General features: G+C 50.0%; 2 protein-coding genes across 6 annotated transcripts; one reads left to right on the top strand and one right to left on the bottom strand.

The window, feature by feature from the left end:
- The first annotated feature begins 3151 nt into the window (after nucleotides 1-3151).
- LRRC59 (leucine rich repeat containing 59) lies at nucleotides 3152-15402 on the top strand. 2 transcript variants are annotated; one of them, XM_060290019.1, is made up of 7 exons: nucleotides 3152-3427; nucleotides 5733-5792; nucleotides 6114-6272; nucleotides 6504-6608; nucleotides 9673-9745; nucleotides 11819-11992; nucleotides 13430-15402. In XM_060290019.1, the coding sequence occupies exons 1-7, from the start codon at nucleotides 3167-3169 to the stop codon at nucleotides 13675-13677; spliced, it is 1080 nt and encodes a 359-aa protein (XP_060146002.1). In that variant the 5' UTR covers nucleotides 3152-3166; the 3' UTR covers nucleotides 13678-15402. The 2 variants fall into 2 exon arrangements, with proteins under 2 accessions (XP_060146002.1, XP_030695756.1); XM_030839896.2 differs by having other exon boundaries at nucleotides 3387-3699.
- Nucleotides 12864-21623, bottom strand: EME1 (essential meiotic structure-specific endonuclease 1). Of its 4 annotated transcripts, none has more exons than XM_070044593.1 (9): nucleotides 21585-21623; nucleotides 19711-20522; nucleotides 19500-19627; nucleotides 17984-18073; nucleotides 17771-17892; nucleotides 17441-17567; nucleotides 17088-17203; nucleotides 16115-16304; nucleotides 12864-15819 (listed from the first exon to the last, which is right to left on the bottom strand). In XM_070044593.1, the coding sequence occupies exons 2-9, from the start codon at nucleotides 20495-20497 to the stop codon at nucleotides 15790-15792; spliced, it is 1590 nt and encodes a 529-aa protein (XP_069900694.1). In that variant the 5' UTR covers nucleotides 20498-20522; nucleotides 21585-21623; the 3' UTR covers nucleotides 12864-15789. The 4 variants fall into 4 exon arrangements, with proteins under 4 accessions (XP_069900694.1, XP_030695750.1, XP_030695751.1 ...); XM_030839890.3 differs by having other exon boundaries at nucleotides 12867-15868; XM_030839891.3 differs by having other exon boundaries at nucleotides 12867-15868; nucleotides 21558-21621.
- Between the last annotated feature and the right edge of the window lie 7 nt (nucleotides 21624-21630).

Below are 21630 nucleotides of genomic sequence, written 5' to 3'. Positions count from 1 at the left end.
TTTCATTAAGTGTTCTTGGCAATTCTCATACACTTACCCTCCCATATGAATTAGATTTTTTCCATCTTATATGCATTTTAAGATCACTTTTACCTAGTTCTAAAAACAAAACAAAAATCTTTTTGGGGGCTTCCCTGGTGGCGCAGTGGTTGAGAGTCCGCCTGCCGATGCAGGGGACACGGATTTGTGCCCCGGTCTGGGAAGATCCCACATACTGTGGAGCGGCTGGGCCCATGAGCCATGGCCGCTGAGCCTGCGCGTCTGGAGCCTGTGCTCCGCAACGGGAGAGGCCACAACAGTGAGAGGCCCGTGTACCACAAAAAATAAATAAATAAAAAGTCTTTTTGGGATTTCTAATTGCAATTACTTTAAATTTGAAGTTCACTTTGGGACGGACTCATTTATAGGAACATGGTTTATCTCTCTACATGTGGAAGTATTTAAAGCAAATCTATGTAAATAAGTAAGCTATATATACAGGGATCATGTGCCTTAAAAAGCTCTTTGGGGCCTTTTTCAAGGGCTCTCTGAGTCTGACTTTTTTTCAGTCCACCTCTGGCTGTGGGTTGAAGCATGAAAGGGGCCAGCTGCCCTCAGAAAGGTTGACGTCACTGCATGGTACCATTCAGCTCTTTCCTGCATGCATCTCTCCGTGGGTCCTTGACACACTTTCCCATTTTATTATCTCCGTTCGACAGAAGGCGAAACAGAAGCTTGGAGTGCTGGATCAACCTGCCAGGATCGCACTGGACCTAGCAGTGGCAGCGCTGGCCTGATGCCCAAGGTTTTTCCAGGAAGCTGCTGCCTCCTGTCCTGGTCCTGAGCTTTGTCTTCTCAAGGCCTGTGCTACCTGTGTCCTCTTCGGCAGCTGCTCAGACAACCTCACTATCCTGACACGAGGTGGCACTTCGTTTGAGGAGCCGCAGTGCAGGGCTAGTCTATCGTTCCTGAGCAAAAAGCTGTCAACAGATAACAGGCTTCACTTTCTCATGAAGCTGTGGTCTTCCAGCCCCAGGGAGTGAAAAAATCTTTCTCAAAGTGAAGAGCTGCTGTCAATTCCTCACTCTGCTGCCCTGCTTCCCTGGGCTGCATCTCTGCCTGTCTGAATCTGACCCATTCTTTTTTTTTTTTTTTTTTTAATTAATTTTTGACGTGTCGGGTCTTCGTTTCTGTGCGAGGGCTTTCTCCGGTTGCAGCCAGCGGGGGCCACTCTTCACCGCGGTGCACGGGCCTCTCACTGCGGAGCACAGGCTCCGGACGCGCAGGCTCAGCGGCCATGGCTCACAGGCCCAGTCGCTGCGTGGCATGTGGGATCCTCCCAGACCAGGGCACGAACCCGTGTCCCCTGCACCGGCAGGCAGACTCCCAACCACTGCGCCACCAGGGAAGCTCCGTCTGACCCATTCTTCAAAGCCCAACTTAAATGCCACTTCCTCCATGGAGCCTTTTCTGATTTCTTCCTTCTTCCCAGGCTCCTCCTCCCTGCCATGCTGGGTATGACCCACCTTCTTCCAAATACACTCACTTGCTGTGACTGTCCTTAAAGAGATAAATAGTTGACTTCTCTGAGCCTTAATTACTTCCCTTCTAAAACTGAAATAATATCTGCCTTTTATATCTGGCTGTTATGAGTTAAAAGAAATAATATACGTAAGTCACAGTCCTAGGCACACAGGACGCTCTTACATATGTTAGTCTGGTGTTATCACACTCAAATGTACACCCGCACAGCCCTGCACATTCACACGCAGATTTTCTTTGTATGTGTTAGGACCCTTATTCTTTCTACCTTCTATAATAATTATGTGTGTAGGTTCCTGGGGTGGGGGTAGGGAAATAGGGTGTAGTGAAAAGAAACAGGATTTGGAATAAAAAATTTGGGTCTTCCCCTCAACCAGCTGTGTGACTAAGGTCATGTTTACTTCTCCCTGAGTTTCTTCCTTCATAAAAGAGAGATAACAAAAAAATGTGCTTCATAGTTTCTTCATGTATCAATACATTATCAGAATAAGACTGGTGTATATGTATAGCTGATTCACTTTGTTATAAAGCAGAAACTAACACACCACTGTAAAGCAATTATACTCCAATAAAGATGTTAAAAAAAAAAGGATGCTCAAGGGCTTTAGAGATTGCCAAGTGCTAATGTATTGTTACCCAATTGCTCTTGTCTATTTCCCAGAAGCCTAGAGCACAGTGCCTTGCTGGGGATGGGGAGGGGTGCACACAATGATTTGTTAAATGAGTAGGCCATGGCACTGACTTCTTTTGGTCTTCATAATTCCCCTCTGAGAGAAGTTTTAATATCCCCATTTCAAAGATAAGCAAACTGAAGCTTGGAGTGGGTAAAGTGCCTCATTCATTCATTCAACAGACCCCTGAATGAGCAACTACCCTGCATCAGATTCTGGGGATACAAAAACAAAATCTCTGCCATCACAACGTAGAATGGAGGAAAGAGACATAAAGGTAAGTATAGCACAAGGTGGATTATAAGTGATAGCTAGTATTTATTGGGTACTTACTAAGTGCCAGACACTGCTGTAAGCTCTTCATGTGTTTTACTCCTTCCATCCTCCCCAGACTCTATCAGCCAGGTACCATTGTTATGCGTGTTTCTCCTGTGTCCATAGATGAAGCATGGTGATTGCTTAAGGATTCATAAACCTCAGGGAAGTTTTCCTGAAGGACTAGTAATTAGCTAGGCAGAGAAGGTGAGTGGAGAAGGCAGGGCCATTTCAGGAGAGGGAAAGGTTTGGAGGCCACCTACTGGAAGCCTCCACAGCATCCCAGGCAGGGGCTGGTCAGGAGGCTGCAGGAGCACGCAGGGCTCAGTGTAGAAAAGAGAGTGGTCCATATCCTACAGGTAGTTATTTGAAGGGTTTTAAGCAGAGGAGAGACTTGGCTAGATTTTTAGAAAGATCATCTGGGCAGCTGGGTGGAGGTGGATGGAAGGGAGAGAGACTCAGAATAGTAATCCAAGCTCAAGCTGATGGTCGCCCGGACCAGGGCTTGGGGCAGTGAGGAGGAGATGAGAGAGAGAGGCAAAGTTTTCCGGATCATGATGGTTTGGGGATTGTTAGAGGACAGAGAGCAATTTTGAAGGACACCCAGTTTCGGCTGCTAATCCAGGGGGATGGGGGAGATCTGATGAGGTCAGTTTTGGATGGAGCCCAGGTCTTCTGGCCCCCAGTCTTTTCGCCTCCTGGCGCTGCCAGCGACGACTGCCCGCGGGCGTGCTCTCCCAGCACCAGGGAACACAGCTGCTCGGCTGGCGACTGAACTCGGAGCCGGAACCTCACGCTCCCGGCGGTGGCGGGCGATAGAGGGCGCTCCCGCACACGCTCAGGCCGCTCTGGCCCAGCCCGTCTCAGTGGCCGCGGAAGGTGACGTGGACACGGAAGTGGTCGTCGTCGTGGCTGCACCGGTGGGAACGGGGCGCAGGGCTCAGAGGGCGGCTGGCGGGCGGACGGGCGGCGGCGGTCTCGCACCTGCGGGGGCCGGGGACGCAGGCTTTGTAGGTTGGGTGCGACGAGCGGCTTCTTAGCCCTTCTCTTGCCCGTCGGAGCCGGGACTCGTTCAGCCGGCGTCACCATGACCAAGGCCGGTAGCAAGGGCGGGAACCTCCGCGACAAGCTGGACGGCCACGAGCTGGATCTGAGCCTCAGCGACCTGAATGAGGTCCCGGTCAAGGAGTTGGTCAGTACAGTCCCGCGAGGCCCAGGCGCCCACCCGCGACTGGCGCTGGCCCCTGCGTTGGTCGCCTTCTTTCGCATGCCTCAGTCTCCATGGCTTAAAATGAGGTGGGGGGAGTGGGACTAACTCCCCGGGGGAGGCCGCGTCCGGCCCCAGTTTTCTTCCTGGGATGTACACGTGTCACTTTGGCACAGTTCCAGAAGATGGGAAGGAGCTGCTTGTCTGGCTATGGGCTTTTTACGGGTCAGGAGTGAATCTCCCCCCCCCCCCCCATTTCAGGGGCTTTCGCAGCGCTCAGCTCCTTGCCCGACCCAAAGTAGGAGCCCTCAGAGCGCGATTGCTGGATGTATTCGGAGAATGAATGAACAGATGAATGAATGACTTGGTGCAAGTAGGCCTCCGGTTAGACCTGGGTGTGGCCCAGACCTGGCTTTTCTTGGAAGCCAGAAATCCCAGCTGGCTGCCCCAGCCCTGAGGCATGCTTCCTTGAAGAATGTGACATCTCACTGCTTGGTTGGCAAAGTCTCTTCCCAACTCTGAAACTGGTGGGAATCCGCACCATCGTGGCCCACCCCTCCACCCGCCTACTCCCGTACCCCCAACCGGGGAAACAAGCCTGAGGCCCCAGGGACGTTACAAGACTAGTTTGTTGCCAAAGTGGAGTTAGATGGTACATCCCTGCTTTGCCCACCTGGTTCCCCACCCGCATCCCCCACAGTAGCCTCCCTTTGGATGACCTGCACTTTCCTCACTGCCTTTAACGAATTATATTTGCGTTTGGCACTTGGCCCAGTCTTCTCTCTGCCTTGGCTGTGTAGTATGGAGGTTAGAATGGGATTCCCAGTTCACATATCAGCTTCATTGCTTAATAGCTGAGTGCCCTTGGCAAGCTTAGTTATCCTTTAAGCCTAGATTTCCTCATGTATAAAATGGTGATAATTATTCCCGTCGCATAGGGTTGTTGGGAGGATTAAATAAGACTGTAATGTAAAATACTTGGCAGGTAGCAAATGTTGATGCATGTAACTGTTACCACGGTGTACTTCCCACTGCGATATCTCAGACTTCTTTAGGTGGTCAAACTTCATGCTTGGGACTTTGACATTTGGAAAGTCCACGTTGGCCCAGTGTCCTTAACTGATATTTGCCTTCTTCCCCGCCCCATGTTTCAGCACGGCCCTAGAACTGCTGTCCGAAACCTTTCACTCCAGGCCTCCGGTTGGGGCAGCATTGCCCCTGGGAGAACGGAAGGGTCAGTTTTGCTGAGCCTCTCCATCCCAAACCCCATGGGAAAACGGAGCTGGGTTGTGAGGGCCTTGATTTCACTCTGCATTCACTCACTTACTCATTCATTCAGGTACGAATCAGCCAACGGGTATATTGAGTGCCTGGCAGACCCTGAACTGGAGAATATGGAAATCACAGAGCTATATTAGACACAGTCCCTGCCCTGAAACCTAATAAGGAGCAGTGCTAGAGAGAATCTTAAAAGTGCTGTGGAGAATTTCTGAGAATCTGGTCTTTTTTCCTTGGATATTCCCCAGCCACATCCCTACTGTGCATTCTTCTCTAGGTCTTGGGTGACTGGCTCATTTTTCCTTTCGTGTCTCCAGGAACATTATACTTCAGTGCTATTTTTTGTTTTTAAAGGCCTTTTTTTTTTCCTTTGTTGAAAAAAAATTTTTTAACATCTTTATTGGAGTATAATTGCTTTACAATGGTGTGTTAGTTTCTGCTTTATAACAAAGTGAATCAGCTATACGTATACATATATCCCCAAATCTCCTCCCTCTTGCATCTCCCTGCCATCCTCCCTATCCCACCCCTCTAGGTGGTCACAAAGCACCGAGCTGATCTCCCTGTGCTATGCAGCTGCTTCCCACTAGCTAGCTATTTTACATTTGGTAGTGCATATATGTCCATGTTAAAGGCCTTTTCTAATCATGGGAACTTTCTGTGGAAAATGCTTCATTAGCAGATGTCACTGAATTGTTCCATGTGTTGATCTGACATTTTGTTCTCATTCCCTTTCCTAGGCTGCCCTCCCAAAGGCCACCATACTGGATCTGTCCTGCAATAAACTGACTGCTCTACCGGTAAGACTGGCAAGCAAGCATGATTCCTTCTAGAGCCCTGCTGCTTCTCCTTCCTGTCTGGGGGAGTTGTGTCATAAGGCATAATTTCAGGATAGGCCTGCAGGCAGGCTACCACTAAAAAGGGCTAAGCCCTTCTGCACACACGGCTCACGGCTCACCACCAGGAGCTATGCCTGCCATCTCCATTTTCATTCGAGCTGGAGCAGCTAGTAAAAGGTAGAGTCAGGATTTGCGCATAGGTGCCTCTGACTTGGGGCCTCCTGGACTGTTACATCACAGTGTGTGAGCCCAAGGCCAAGGTGTTCTCTCTTTGGGTCCTAGTCGGATTTCTGTGGCCTCACACACCTGGTGAAGCTGGACCTGAGTAAGAACAAACTGCGGCAGCTGCCAGCAGACTTTGGCCGCCTGGTCAACCTCCAGCACCTGGACCTCCTCAACAACAGGCTGGTCACCCTGCCTGTCAGCTTTGCTCAGCTCAAGGTAACAATTCATGACCCAATGTTTCATGGCCAGGTGTGGCAGAGGCCTCGGGGACTGAGGGAGTGTGGCTGTGAGAGAGGCCGAGAGGAATACCACCTTGTTGTCACAGCCTCAGACGGCTTTCCCTGCAGCCGGAACAGAGAAGGGCTTTCTTTCTGCTCGTTTTGTTCCACTTTGAGGGGCTCTTTATGTGAACTCGGGCTTACCAGGCTCTCTGCCCCATCTGTTTAGAGTCTGAAGTGGCTGGACCTGAAGGATAACCCCCTGGATCCTGTCCTGGCCAAGGTGGCAGGGGATTGCTTGGATGAGAAGCAGTGTAAGCAGTGTGCCAACAAGGTAAGCACGAGGCTCCCCAGCGGCTCCTTCATACGTTCCCCTGGGACTTGCCTCTGTCGCCTCTTGTTTTCCCCTCCCAGGGCACCCATAGCTGTGTCTTTTTTTTTTTTTTTAAAGAAGATGTTGGGGGTACGAGTTTATTAATTAATTAATTTAGTTTTGCTGTGTTGGGTCTTCGTTTCTGTGCGTGGGCTTTCTCTAGTTGTGGCAAGCGAGGGCCACTCTTCATCGCAGTGCGCAGGCCTCTCACTATCGTGGCCTCTCTTGTTGCGGAGCACAGGCTCCAGACGCGCAGGCTCAGTAGTTGTGGCTCACGGGCCTAGTTGCTCCGTGGCATGTGGGATCCTCCCAGACCACGGCTTGAACCCGTGTCCCCTGCATTAGCAGGCAGATTCTCAACCACTGCGCCACCAGGGAAGCCCCAAATAGCTGTGTCTTTTAAAGCACGAAGGTCTCTGAAAATGTCTACTCTGAACCTGTCAGGCAAAGGCACCTTTGTTTCTCTCTTTACAAGCAGTAGAACAATACTGTCTTCTGCTCTACTGCAGTACTTCTGTTCCTAGAAATCAGGACCTTGCATGATCCAACACTGCACTGTTGACAGTTGTTTATATGGAGCAAGAGGGTTAGGCACTGTAGCCTTTCTGAGTCACAGTTATTGAATTTTGATAATAAAGGTGTTGTTAGTATTTGTAAGTTTATACCTGTAAACAGACACATCCTGGGCACATCTGGCATTTGACTTCAGTTGAGTCATCTGACAGGAGGAAGGAACTAACTGGCAGCCTGGAAGGCAAATACTGCCAATAACCTTGAAGGTGCTTTGCATTGTTTCTTAAGAACAGCACTGTACGCATCTCTCAAAAACTCTAGCTACAGTCATTTCTTCCCTCCAGCTTTAGAACAGATTGCTGCTGCTTCAGCTGAGCACCAGATGACTGACTTGGCTATGTTTAGGGGGCGTTGTGAACACAAAAGAGTTAACTTTAAATGCTAGATTAATGTAAGCGAAATGTGTGAATCTCGGGAGTAATGGCCTTTCTTTTCTTATCGTTAGCTCAGGGCTTCTTAGATAGTCTCATCATCTGTGTCACCCACTGTTACAAGAAACCAAGCACAGCATCAGTGCATCCAAGAAGCCAAGGCCACAGTTTGCCCTCAGCTGGGAACAGTACAAGTGATCAGTGAATCCTGTTCTGAAAACTCGCTGCTTTAAGAATGTTGTCTCTTCTGAAGACTAACAATAGCTGCCATGGCCTGCTCTTCCTCTGCTGTGCATGCTTTGCATGTCTCATCTCATAGCCCTCATGAACCTGGGAAGCAGGCGCTACTTCTGTATCTCTGACCCGAGAAGCCCTCAGTATGCAGCACCTTTCACTGATCCATTTATTCATTCAACTAATACTACATTAAACCAAAGTTGCTGACATTCCAGTTTTTGACCTACAAAAATAACTTTTGTTGAGTGTAAAGGTCTTTAGTATTCACAGATATTTTCCAGACAAAGCTCCGGGGAGCACGGTGCGTTGGGGACGTGGTGAGAAGCCGCTCCGGCACCGCTGCCCTCCTGCGCACACCTTTAGGCACGTACAGGAGTGGCGTGGGCCAGTCAGAAGGAGGTCACTTGTCTCCAGGAGTTAGTTTAGGTCTCGTCAGTTCTGACCTCGTGGGTGCATAGTAACTAATCAGCTTGGCACATAGAAAAGCACCTTTTAAAAATAATTGGTTAGTTCAGCAGTAATCACCAGGTGCCTACTACCTGCTGTGGACGGGGATAGGTAGACAAAAGCGACCCTCCAGGGGCTCTAGAAGAGCCTCTCCCATTTCGGACTGGGCAGTGTTGTCAGGTAACTAACTCCTGACGTATTGTAGCCAAGCTAAAAGGGGCGGCTCTTAAACGTCCAGGTTCTTTATTTAGCCAGTTTTTACCCCCTAAAGCCAACTGAATGGTTGGTGCTTATATAGAATTCAGAGTTCAGGGTGAGACAGGGACTCTGAACTTGGGCCCCCTCTCCACATCACGCTTGACCTTCCTCCAGATCCTGCAGCCCCTTGTTGAGCGGCCATTTTTTAGTAAGCTTGACCCTGGAGAGGTGCCAGCTGGCGCAGGTCCTGGCTTACTCGGGACAGGGTTCCTTGTGGCTTTAAGCCAGGCTCTTGGAGGGAGTGGCTTTTGCAGACCTGCTCCTGTGTCCCTCTTATGATAGATGTGGGCATGTCTGAAGTTTCCATGAAGTAAAATAATTACATTTGAATACATGTCTGTCCTGCAGGTTGTCTAGTGCAGTAGCGAAACAGAAAATTAAGACAATTTGCTGTGTTCATTTAGAATACTTGAGCTTTTCTTCTCTTATTAATGCAGTCAAGCAACAGTGTTCATTGAGCTCATAAAATGCCTTTCTCTTACAGCTCTCCTGCCTCTGTGCACTATACGTAAGAGGGACAAGCTCTGGCCTAGGAACTCAGCAGACGTACACGCTCAGCTGTGCTACTTTCTAGCCATGTGACATCAGAGCCTGGGTTTTCTTCCTTATTTTTACAATGGGCATCCGGTCAGTTGCTCATCACACCTGTATTGAGTGCTATAACTAGCTAAATGCTGTGCTCACCTGCAGAGCTAAGGACAGTAGTCCCTAACCCTTAGGGAGCTTACAGTCTAGGATTGAGATGGATAAGAAAACTCCCACGAGTGGGAGGAGGGGAGCCTGAGGCAGCCAAAAGAGGTCAGGAAAGTGTCTTAGAGGAAGTGCTGTCCTGTTTAACACAAAAGTTGCTGGGAGAATTACATGAAGCGATTGTAGATGGCAGGACTCTCTAGATTCCAGTTGGCACTGTGTTTCACAGACTTCTTTCCTGACCGCTTTAGTGAACTGGGCTTATATGGCTCTTCTCTGGCTAAGGTTGGTGCAGTGAGGACACAGGATAAGGTTAACTTCATTAGCTCTGCACAGCTTCCAGGGCCTCTGGTGATCAGGGCTCCTGAAAAGAACAGTCTCTTTTTTGAGACTCCCCACAGTGAAGACAACTGCGTTGAGTAGTTCAGCACCCTCCTCTCCCTTTGCAGGTGTTACAGCACATGAAGGCTGTGCAGGTGGATCAGGAGCGAGAGAGGCAGCGGCGGCTGGAAATAGACCGAGGTAGGTGGCCACCCGCCTCATGCTTGAGGAGCTAGGATCCAGGATAGGAGCCGTGCAGAGCAGTGGGGAACAGCGTGGTGGTAGATGGCAGCATCTCTCCAGTCCTGGCTTCTCCACTGAGCCCCACAGTCATAGTCAACTGCTTATCTTTCTGTCTGCTTGGAGGGTTAATAAGTATCTCAAATTAAACATGCCTAACCAGATCCCCTTCAGCACCTTCTGGTGTCCCCCCATAATGGGAAATCACTATCCCTTTAGTTATTCAAGCCTGAAATTGGGAAGATGTCCGTGATTGCTTTCTTCAGTTACTCTGTTACTATGTCTAGTCTATCAGCAGTGGCAACTCCAGTGCCACCACCGCAGTCAAGCCTCCAGCCGGTGGACTGCCACAGTACCTCCTAGCACCATGTCCTGGCTCCATACTTGTGCCTTCTCCACACAGCAGCCAGGGAGATCTTTTCAAAACACAAATCACTTCTGCCGCTATTTGCTTAAAACCCTCTCATGGCTTCCAACTGAACTTAGAATGAAATTCAAACTCAGTAACATGGCCAACAAGGCCCGCCATGACCCAGGCCTGCTTGCTTCTCCGGCCTCGTTCCACACACCAGGGAGAGAGTGCAGTTACCGTCAGCCACACGATCCTCTGTTGTTGCTTGAACACACCAAGAACTGTCTCATCTTAAGGGCTTTGTTGGTTTCCTTTTCCCTCAGGTCTTTACGTGGCTGCCTACTGGCTGCCTGCTGGCTTCATGTGGTCCTCATCTGTTGCCCTAGGTTAACCTTAACCTTTTCAGAACCACTCAAACGAGAAGAGCCAACCCACCTGCCACTCTCTGTCACATCCTCAGTTATTTCCTTTATGGCACATATCACTGTCTTTTTCCCATTTGTTCACTTGTTTATTGTTTGTCTCCTTCTGTAGAAAGCAGATGACTTAGGCACTAGAGCTTGACTTTTCTTCACTGCTGTATCCGAGCACTTGGAACAAGGCCCGGCACACAGTAGGTGCTCTGTTGACGAGCCGGCTGACTTCTGAGCCCGCTTGCTGGAGGACTCCTGTGGTTAGAGGGACACGTGTAGTACTGATTACAGGCGGCCCCTGAGATTGGAACCCCTGAGTTGTGACCATTCCCTGTACACGCATGGCCGCTGTGCTGCCCATGTTTACTGTGACCACTGCTGCTTTCGCCTCTGGATGGCACATGTTCTCTCGAGGCTGGGCAGAGTGTGTTCTTGGCATTCTTGGTGCTCAGCTGGAACTTGGAGCTTGTTTGTATGTGGAAAAGCAGTGGAAAGCTACAGTGATAAGAATAGTACTATTGAGCTCCATGATAGTTCAAATAGGCTTTTGAGCCCTAAAAGGACATTTAACCACCATTTGTGGCATTCTGGCTTTGGAAAAATGTGCTTCAGTCTTCCAAATAATTTGGGAATGCATTTTTAGAAACCAGTAATTTGTAAGGTGGGTGCTGTATGTAAACATTGAGCTGTGGAATAAATCGGAATGTTACATAGACTCCTGAGTTGAAGTCTAGGGTACCCTCTGACAAACTAGTAGTCTTGTTTTTTCAGGAAAACATTTCCATCTTCTCTAACCTTGAACTTGAGCGCTCCCTTTTTCTTCCTGCCCTCCCCATGCCACATTCCTTTCCGAAGCTTGGGAAGATGGGACTCCCATAGAATCAACGCCTCCCTTGTTTCCTCTCCTCATAGTTGAGTTGTGCAAGGCTGTCAGCGGCTGTGTCTTCTGAATTAGTACCTGATTCTAAAGGAGCATCACACTCATCACCCATGCCTTTCTTATGCCCCCCACCCTTGTTACATCACCCTAATCTCTGCTGCTTGTGGCTAGGAATCCCTGAATAAGAATCCACTGAGCAAACCCTGAGAGCAGCTTATTGTATTTTAGGGAGGGCTTACTTCCCAGAGAGCAGAAAGACAGCTGTTGCCTTTTAATGTATCTTATGTGATCCACAGCATAAGGGAAGGGAGCCTGAATCCATAATCACTTGAGAAAGCACACTGGAGGTTTGTGGGAGAGAAGCCACTTTTGGGTATACTTTCTCATAGAGGCCGAGAAGAAGTGGGAGGCCAAGCAGCGAGCTAAGGAGGCTCAGGAGCGGGAACTGCGGAAGCGGGAGAAGGCGGAAGAGAAGGAGCGCCGGAGGAAAGAGTATGACGCCCTCAAAGCAGCCAAGCGGGAGCAGGAGAAGAAGCCTAAGAAGGAAGCAAATCAGGCCCCGAGTAGGTTTTTCTCTCAGTTGCAGGGTTCCAGGAGGGGTGTGGTGGGGACATGGCTTAGGTTTCCAGGCATGGCTGAGTGAGTGAGCGAGTGAGCGAACAAGCTTGCAGACCTCGTCAGGTACAGCATACTCTAAGGCCTGGGAGTAACTCAGAGGGTCCACTTACGGGGAATGGGGACCCTCCTACTGCCCCGAATGGTTTGTTTCCCCAGTGTCACATGCTTATGTGCAGGTATTTGGGTCAGATGTAGCTTAGAACGTTTCCAGAACAGGGAGTTGCACTTTTTGTAAGGGTTAGATTCTAAAATCACCCAGAAAGGTGAAGATTGCATATGGTCACATTACTCTTAAAAGTCCCTGACGTCATCCAGGAAGTGGACTGAGCTTTTGAGTGTGTGCTGCCGTCTCAGTGGTGCCAGCACTGCCTGTGATTTTCTTTCCCAGCTGGACCCGATCACTCTGTGTGGTGAACACCAGGGGAATCACTTGGCCTGCATTCGTGGAGCCATGTCGTATATAAAACACGTTAGTGTTTTGCCTGAATATGTCCCGTTGGATTTGTGTAGCAATGTGACTCGATGTATAAGGGAGGACCGTATATCCTCTGGGCCAGAAGGGACACCTGAGGGAGAGGAACCCGAGCAGGGAAGCTCTGTGGGGAGGGAGGCCTGCAGGGCCTGTCCCTGCTTGCCCCTGCTAGCCTTGAGCAAGTCGCCCAACCTCACCACCTTTCTGTTGCCTTGTGTAAATGAGGATCATACCTCCTTACAGATTAGTGATGGGATTAAGTGAGAAAAACCTATGACAGGATCATGTAGTTCTTGGAATGTGGGTGTTCAGTCAGGTTTTTAAAAAATTTGCCTAAAAATCTCAAAACCATTTTTTCTTCAATAATTATATTCACTGCAGACAATTTCTTTATATATATCAGAAAATGGCAATCACCTGTAATCCCCTGTTCCCAGCATTAATCACTGTTACCAATATGGTATACTTTCTTGCAGGCTTTCTTCTTATAATAAAAACATTAACAATATTCATAACTTTTGAACCCGTTTCCCCGAATGGGCAGCACTCTACCCACGCTTGATGCCTCCTGATGGGCCCCTCCCCTTGGTCCTAAGGGGCCCGGGTCATCAGCATGTTATGGAGAACTTAGGACCCTGGGGACTGTGTGCTAAGTGAAACATCCAGAATGAGATCCGGTTTTGAATCTACTCCCTGAGATCCAAGGGAGAAAGAGTTCATGTTTCAGTCTCTGCATAGCAAAGTTTTTAAGAGCTCAGATGGTCTAGAAAACGTGTTCTCCTCAGGGCTGGGGGAGTTTTCATCAGAGCAGAGGGGTGTAAGTGGACGTGCACGGAGACTAGCATCGACTGCAGAGTGTGCGTCCTTAAACTGACTGGACTTTTTGCCTTCTGTGACTTTGTCCCTCCAGAATCTAAGTCCGGCTCTCGGCCCCGGAAGCCAGCACCCCGGAAACACACTCGCTCCTGGGCTGTGCTGAGGCTGCTGCTGCTGCTGCTGCTGCTGTGTGTGGCTGGCGGGCTGGTCGCCTGTCGGGTGACGGAGCTGCAGCAGCAGCCCCTCTGCACCAGCGTGAACACCATCTACGACAGCGCGCTCCGGGGCCTGCGCAGCCACGACATCCTCCGGTGGGTCCTGCAGACCGATTCTCAGCAGTGAGCTTGTCCTCCACACCTGCTGCCTCCCAGCCTTGGAGCTTGGATTCCTATGGAATTGGGTTCTGTTGGACACACCTCTTTTTAGTGTCAGACCTACCTGCCATCATCACATGGCTGCCGTTTGGTACTTGAGACCTCCTCTTTGTAAGACTTCTTTGTTCCTTAGTCAGGGTTCCCTGGTGGAATAAGGAGAAACAGGAGGTGGGGCCAGTTACCTGCATGCTTAAAAGAATAGGCTTGGGGTGGGGAGAGGACAAAACATAGCCTTTTTTAGTTGTTATACAAAGCTGTATAAAGGCAAGACTCATTTCTACTAAAGGTCAGCTGTCACTACATTTATACTTTTGTGTGTCACAAACCCTTTCTTTCATTCCTCCCTGGGGAGCCAGGGCAGATCAGGAGGCAGTGTGTTATTGGGGACTAGGGGAACACCATACTCAGCAAATCTAGTCTAAATTGGGGGGGAGGGGCATACCTATTTTTTAAGGACCTCAGACATTCAGATATTTTAACAGTCATACAAAATCTCAGGCTGTGACAGGACTTCCAGACCATCCAGTCCAATGTAACACTTGTAGACAGGGAAACTGAGGCCTTCCATGACTTGCCTATGGTCTCCTAGCTGGTTTGAGGCAGAACTGGATTCCCACCCTGGTATCCTTTCTTCCCATCATTTTGCCTCCTTTATCGTGTACTGAGAGAACAAAACTTACACCAGAATTGTCTCTTGGCTGGAGTATAGAATCTTTCACGGGAAACAGATTCATGACCCACAGATAGAAATCTCATAGCCATGAGGGTCCTGGGCAGCTCTTGTAGAGTCCTGCGGCACTTTATGTGGCTTCTATAAAATGGGGATGGTCCAGGCTCCTGGCGTCAATTTGAGAGCATTAATTCCCTGATTGCCAATAAACAAGAAGGTGGACCCTTGCAAAGCCACATTGTCTGTGACAGCTCTCTTACATAATCGGTGTGACTAAATACCTCATAGGCAACCTGAAAACTAAAGCTTCATAAGAGACTGAGGTTTAGAATTGATTCTAGATATAACTACACAATGAAGGGAAATAAGTAGCATCATGGAGTTTAAAAGTGGTACACTAACGACTTGCATGAATAAGGGCAGAACTGTCCATTCTCTTGTCTGCCAGACTCAGCATTTCTTGCTCTGTGGCCTCCTTTGCCTCCTTTCACAACAGTTGGATGAAGGGATCAGAAATGGCCGTCACGGTGCTCATTCACAGAAGACTCCCGATTCCCCAGGGAGAGCAAGAACCTGTCATGTCCAGAGACAGAGTGGGGTCCGTCTTTTCGGCACTAGTGGCCCATGGATAAGACTGACACTTGTGACCGTCCTGACAGTGGAAGAAAAGACTTGTTCTTTTCTCCCTCAGGGAGAGCTCTGCTGCGTAGGCCCACACCTTACCCAGAATCACTACACATTCCTTTAGTCTTCCTCCAAGCTCCAGAGCCATTGGTACAAATGCTTTATTGAAACTAAACACATAGTACATAAAATGAGATTAAGAGAATACAGAAGTCAGCATAGTGATCAGACCTCCCCCGTTCCTTGGCTGCCTGAGGCAGCTTCCGTGGACGGGAGGAAGGCGGGAGCACGTCCAGCCTTGTCAAGCAGCCCGCCGAGGGCAGTTCACTTGTGACCTCAAGATTTGACGCTGAGGTTCTTTTGGATTTTTACAGTTATTAAATACGTGTCTGAGTGGTCTGTCTCTGTTCCTTTGTATTTTGAGGGCTGGCTGGGGCAGGGGTCGGGGTGGTTTGTACGTGGCAGTTGACTTGCTGGGAGAGGAAGGCAAATGTGAGCATCTCAGCCTCTGCCCCAAGCTGACAGGTAGGGACACTATCGCAAACAGCGACGCCCAGGAAAGCCTGTTGTGGGCAGGACCCAGGCTGTGCTGCAGGAGATGCTTCTGATCCCTGCACTGTAGTCATGCTCTGAGGTCGGGGGGCTGGGGTGGAAATGAGCTTTTCATCCCTGTCCCTGAGGGCTGGCATCAGTCTGCACTGTCTAAAGAGAGATCTGGCTGCAAAGCGGTCATCTGAAGGTAGATACGCCTGGAGAGCTCTGGTCCAAGACGGCGGGAGGTGGCTGTCACACCTTCCCCACGGCGCACCTGTATGTCTGCAAGCAAATTCTGGCGTTCTTGCTCAGAAAAACACCGCTTATAAGCCTGAAAGTGGTAAATGACCTGTTAATACCATACCACCCACGGTCATTCCTCATCTGTGAATAAGGGACGGGAAGCTTGGGTTGGGGGATGAGAACCGTCCTCCCTCCCTGGTCAGTGTTGACTCTGATCTCAGACCCGCACTGTTGACTTACAAGGCATTCCTGGGCCCTCACCAGTGCTGTCCATGGAAACTGGGAGCCCACTAAGGCCACAGTGCACTGGGCAGTGACCCCTGGAACGGCATACCTGGATCAGGAGCTGTGGGGAGGGGTAGGCGTCCACAACGGCACTGGCCATTTCCAGGCTGACTCGGTTCAGCTGCTGAATCTGTCTCCTCCAGACCACTGCAAGCCCCCTGCCAGAGCGGTCCACCTTTGCCCCTCCAGCCCAGTCACTCTCCGGGCAGAAGGAGAAACTAGCTTGATCTCGGAGCTTCCTGCAAACAGCACAGTTGAGCTGCAAGTCGCATGTTACTGTGCTGCACCTGTCCCCTTACCTAGGAACTTAAAAACCCTCCACTGACATGGGAAGAGGTGGGAATGATGTTCTACCTGGCCAATTTGAATGCTCATTCTGTCCCCTAGCAGTGCTAGTTGCCGATTCCCGTAAAAATGACATCTATTCATCAAAAAAGAAGTTACCGGGAAAGTACGAGGCTCTTGCTTGCATTGAGATTGGGGTATCTTGATCGGGGAGGCAGTGTGCATGGAGGTTAGCGCAGAGCACTGGGTATCAGGCAATTTGGAGTCTAGCTTTGGTTCTTCTGATTTGCTAGGAACTTTGACAAGTCGGTCTCTTTAGGCCTCAGTTCCCTCAGGTATAAAATGAGGGACTCGGATTGGATTGTCTCTGAGGAATCACTGATTTTAAATTCTTACTATGAACAGCCCTTGAGCTAAGTAGGCTAAAAAATTGTTTTACAAGGGCTTGTTTCATTGTGACCTGACCTGCAATGACTTCTGGTAAGTTGGCCCACTGATAACCCAGTACCAACCTGCAGAACACAAACTTACACATAAGCTACAGGAGAACATTTTAAAGGGACTGAGCTTGGGGGCTCTTTCCAAGAATTCCCAGGGTTAGGTCAACTCCTTCTGCCTCAAACTTGAGTGACAACAGGCTAGCAGCAGAGTTCAGGGGAAGGGACATCATCTTTGGGTACCAGAACCACTGTAAAAGACAAGGCCAAGCAACCGAGCCAGGACCTGGGGGCACTCACTTGAAGGGCGCCTCAGCCACAGCCTTTGTGAACGCGCACGCCAAGTCGGCCAGCTCCTTCCAGCTCTGCACAATTCGAGCCTGGGCTTCTGTGTGTAGCTGCAGATCTACCAATGCCTAGAAACCCCAAAGCACATGGACTGGAAGGGTACGCAGAGGGTAGTTTGAAACTGTTCTCCTCTCACCGTTCACGGAAGCTGCACCCCAGCCCCTTGGCTCCCCGTTTGGCCCCTTCTCTCCTACTCAGTGCCGAGGTAGAAAGTAGTGTCCAGCAGGCATTTTACTCTTTATCATGGTGAATCGGGTTAGATGAGAGTGGGCAGCCACGATGCCTCAGGCAACAGAAGTTCTTACCTCTTCCATGTCTACCCTGGTCACCACAGCCGCTGTGCTGGCCTCTGGTTGTCTCTGCTTCTCCTTCTCCTTGGCCTGTTCTCCATTTGCCACCCCCCGTTTCCTTCTCCTTGGAGGATTCGGAGCCCTGGAGCAGGGAAGGAAATCAAAGAGCGGCAGCTCCAGGCCGAGCTCGGGCAGAAGAGGTGTGAGAAGACCGGACCAGAGAGTCCCACAGGGCTAGGAGGGATGCTATTTTGCAGAGGGACCCAGATCTGGGATGAATAAATTCACCCCCATTGGCCTAAGAGCTGCCCCTTTTAATGCTAAGTCTCGAGGACAAATCCAAACCTGAAGCATTTCTCCGGATCCACAATCACCAGTGACAGAGCTTTCCCAGCTGTCCTTGCTGTGATGTCAGTTACAAAGCTCCGAAGCGTTTCCTTCCCTTCCTTGGTGCTGCCCAGACTCCCCTGCGTGAAGGGGCAGAAATGCATGCGTGCCTGCTCCCTGCAGTCAGCCCTCCGCCCCAGCCTCAGCGCCTACCCCTCTGGCTGTGCCCACCTGCTTGAAGTTGTAGATCATGGACACAAACGCCTCTGCCAGGAGCAGCACCAGAACCATCGGCTCCTCCACCCAGTCCTCCTCTCCATCCTGTCAAAGGGCGTGGAACCCGGCAGAGGGAGGCAGGTCAGCAGGTGCTTAGCACCTGCGAGAGAGATCCAGGCCTTCTGGGTGAATGACTTCATCCCCATCAGCCTAGTCCACTTTTTTTTTTTTTTTTTTTTAATTGCGGTACACGGGCCTCTCACTGTTGTGGCCTCTCCCATTGCGGAGCACAGGCTCCGGACGCGCAGGCTCAGCGGCCATGGCTCACGGGCCCAGCCGCTCCGCGGCATGTGGGATCTTCCCGGACAGGGGCACGAACCCATGTCCCCCGCATCGGCAGGCGGACTCTCAACCACTGCGCCACCAGGGAAGCCCAGCCTAGTCCACTTTGCATTATCATTTTTCTTCTGGAATGAAGTCATGGTGGCAAGAAATAGTAACCCATAATCCCGTCCTTCCCAGTCCTCAACTGTTCAGCCTCAGTGCACGGCACCTCTGAGGCAGTGAGTAAGAAAGGAGCATTAGTGAGTTGAAACGGACTGAGAAGTAACTGCCAATATTTCTCTGCATTCTGAATAGGGAAATGGAGTGAAGGAAACTCTTCCAAAGGATTTGGAACAAATAAGTAACTTGGGCTTTGAGGGTAGATGCTAAGCTGAGTGGCCCTTACACATAGGTTTTGTGTGACAAAGATAAGAATCACCAAGGAAACTTCAGTCTGTGAGAGCACCTCTTCGTCGCCATACTAGGGCATAATCAAACACAGCCAGGGCCGCGTCACGGTCCACAATCCTACAGCAGTACAGTATTACAGAGTAGCCGTGAGCAGGGCTTGTGCGGAGTTTTCTGATTAGGTCCCTATAAGCAAAAGCCAAGACCCATAATATTGCAAAGCACAGGTGGGAGGAGCTCTGGGTTCTAGTCCCTCCCACCCCCCCAGCCACTACTCAGCTGTGATCCTTAACAAGGCTTTCAACTTCTCAGGGCCTCAGTTTCCCCACCTGTGATGTGGGGATAAGAATTTCTTCCTTCTAGGATGACTGCGACAGAAACGGGCGATTCCCCCCCACCCCCCAAGGGGCGTTTGGCAATATCTGGAGACATTTTCAATTGTCACAAGTGGACAGGTACTGTTGGCAGCTACCAGGTAGATGCTAAACATCCTACAAGGCACAGGACAGCCCAGCACGACAGGGAATTAACCAATCCAAAATGGCAGCCGTACCCGAGGTGGAGAAACCAAGTTAAAGCCGTTATCGTCCTGAGGTACGGCGCTGTCCCTTGTAGTTTCCTTGCACCCTGCCCACACCTTGGGAAACAGCCCCTTTACTAAATCCTCCTCAAGTTATACTCAGCTGAGTGTGCTACCTGCTTTCCTGCTGGAGCCCTGACTGATAATACATCCTTCAGAGTAAAAGCGTATTTATCCTGTAACTCTATGGAGGAGAGACAGCAGCCAGAAAACCCCTACCTCAGTGGACCCAGCCCTTCTCCTCCACGTGATGCTGCAAGGCACGGCCGGCGCCTCAATCACACAGCAGCACTCCATGGACTGGAGTGCTCCGAGGAGCTGGCCCCCACCTTCCATCTGTAAGAGCACTGCAACAGATGGGAAAGGGGCTGTCAGTGGGGCCCAGAAAGCAGTTCACCCAGCATCAGGTAAAGAAAGATGCCTGCAGGACCTGGATCCAGCAGCACAACGATATGCTTCAAGCATTCCTCTGGCCTCTGAGCTTTCAGCCTGTTAACCAGGGCTGCCTTCTTCTTCCTTTCCTCTTGCCTCTGGGTGCTTTCCTTCTGGCCTGCTTGCCCCCGCTGCTGGCGTCCCTGTGAGCCTCTCCTCTGGACCTTCTGATGATGCTTGGTTCTCTTCTGAGGTGGGGGTACCTCAGCATTTGTTTTAGTTACTGTCACGCTGTTGCTCTGGACAGAGCAGGTAGTTGGGTAGGCTGGCGGCTGATGGCTTGGACTGTCTACCACAGGGTCCTTGTTACTCGACACACACCTCTCTGAGGTGTCACAGAGAGGAATATCATGGATCTTTGTGAAGGGCTGGTTTTGCCAGTCACGTGATGCTCCTTCATTATTTTGATGATCTAAAACCCTTTTAACTGGGGAGCTGGAGTCCTCAGGGCTCAGCTGCTTGTGGGTCAAAAACTTACAAGTAAGTCTCTCAGCCAGGGGAGCAAATTCTTCCTCATCCTCACTTCCACTGCTTAGCACCCTGACTGGCTCTGTTCGTGTGACAGTTTCAGCTGTCTCTGGAACAGGTGGTGGATCTCTCAATTTTGGTGATGGAGGACAGGAGGCCTCAGAATCTGAGATGTCAACCACTACAATCTTCTCCTCCTTCTGAGGCTGCCTCCTCTTTGTTGAAGACGGTTCCTTCTTCAGAAAGGCAAATGTTGGCAACTCCTCAGACTCACTCTCACTGGAATCCAGTGAGAGTGATGACTTCTCTACAGCCATCAATATGTGCTATCAGATTAATTCCCTAAAAAGAAAAGAGAGATGAGACATAGACTGTAGCACTGAATTCAGTCCACTTGATGTGTTCTATGGCCAAGCTTTAAGGAAATAAATGATATGCAGAGAAAGAGGATATGGTCCCAACACGGTCAATCTGGAACTCAACAGCTATGTCTGTAGTCTAACAGGAAACCTTCTCAAATCCTTTCTAGGTCAAGGTGAGGTTTAAACAAAGGGGAGGTTACTATTAAAAAATGTTAATGAGGTACGAACAAGACTCAACACAACCTCTTTGCTGACCTCTGCATGTAAAATGGAGATACCAAGAGTCACACTTTTTTAGCTGAGTATGTGAATTTTGTGACTGCCTTCTTAGCAAAATATTTTCAAGGTTCATTTATGTTGTAGCATGTGTCAGTACTTCATTGCTTTTTATGATTGAATAACACCTCACCGTATAGATATGCCACATTTTGTTTGTCCATTCATCATCTGGTGGACATTCTGTTTGACTCCATTTTTGGCCATTTTGAATGAATAATGCTGCCATCAACATTCATGTCCTAGTTTTTGTGGGGATGTTTTCAATTCTCTTGCAGACAGAGCTAGGATTGCCAATTGCTGGGTCGTGCACAAGAGTCATTCTTTGAACAGATATTCACTAACACTGTAGGTGTGACCCGAGATGAGCCAGGTAACCTCTCTGGGTCTCTCTTTTTTAGTAAACTAGGGATAATAACATTACCTACTTTACAAGATTGTAAGTAGTTTAAAAAAAAAGAAAAAGCATGCATCTACAGAGCTTAGTAGAGTATCTGGCACGCAGGAAGCGCTCAGTAAAGTAAGCTGAACGACTAGGGAGACCTCAGCCCTGTCCCCGCACGGGCCTCGGTAGATTCTGGCAAAATGCGGGGGTCGGACAAGCGGGCCCATGCTGCGCGGGCTCCAAGCCTCTCCCGCCGACAGCAGGGCGGGCGGCTCGCCCACGCACCGCGGCAGAAGCGCCGGACGCCCCGGCCACCGAGCCTCTGCAGAGCTGAGCTCAGGAAGTAAGCCCTACCCGGTTCGCCCGCCCGGCAGCGCTCACCAGCAACTTCTCGCGTCACTCTTTCATCCGCCACGCATGACCCGGA

This window comes from Globicephala melas, chromosome 20 (assembly GCF_963455315.2).
Source record: "Globicephala melas chromosome 20, mGloMel1.2, whole genome shotgun sequence".
Classification (NCBI taxonomy): domain Eukaryota; kingdom Metazoa; phylum Chordata; class Mammalia; order Artiodactyla; family Delphinidae; genus Globicephala; species Globicephala melas.
This window is presented reverse-complemented; position numbering and strand designations above follow the sequence as displayed.

Bases quoted from the DNA above. Each gene is read 5' to 3' on its own strand.
- LRRC59 (XM_060290019.1), top strand. From the start codon at position 3,167: ATGGAGCCCAGGTCTTCTGGCCCCCAGTCTTTTCGCCTCCTGGCGCTG. The intron at 3,428-5,732 runs GTGGGAACGGGG...TCCCTTTCCTAG, and splicing joins TCGTCGTCGTGGCTGCACCG to GCTGCCCTCCCAAAGGCCAC. The intron at 5,793-6,113 runs GTAAGACTGGCA...TTTGGGTCCTAG, and splicing joins ATAAACTGACTGCTCTACCG to TCGGATTTCTGTGGCCTCAC.
- EME1 (XM_030839890.3), bottom strand. From the start codon at position 20,497: ATGGCTGTAGAGAAGTCATCACTCTCACTGGATTCCAGTGAGAGTGAG. The intron at 17,893-17,983 runs GTGGGCACAGCC...CCCTTCACGCAG, and splicing joins TGATCTACAACTTCAAGCAG to GGGAGTCTGGGCAGCACCAA. The intron at 15,869-16,114 runs GTATGCCGTTCC...TACCACTTTCAG, and splicing joins CCCCACAGCTCCTGATCCAG to GCTTATAAGCGGTGTTTTTC.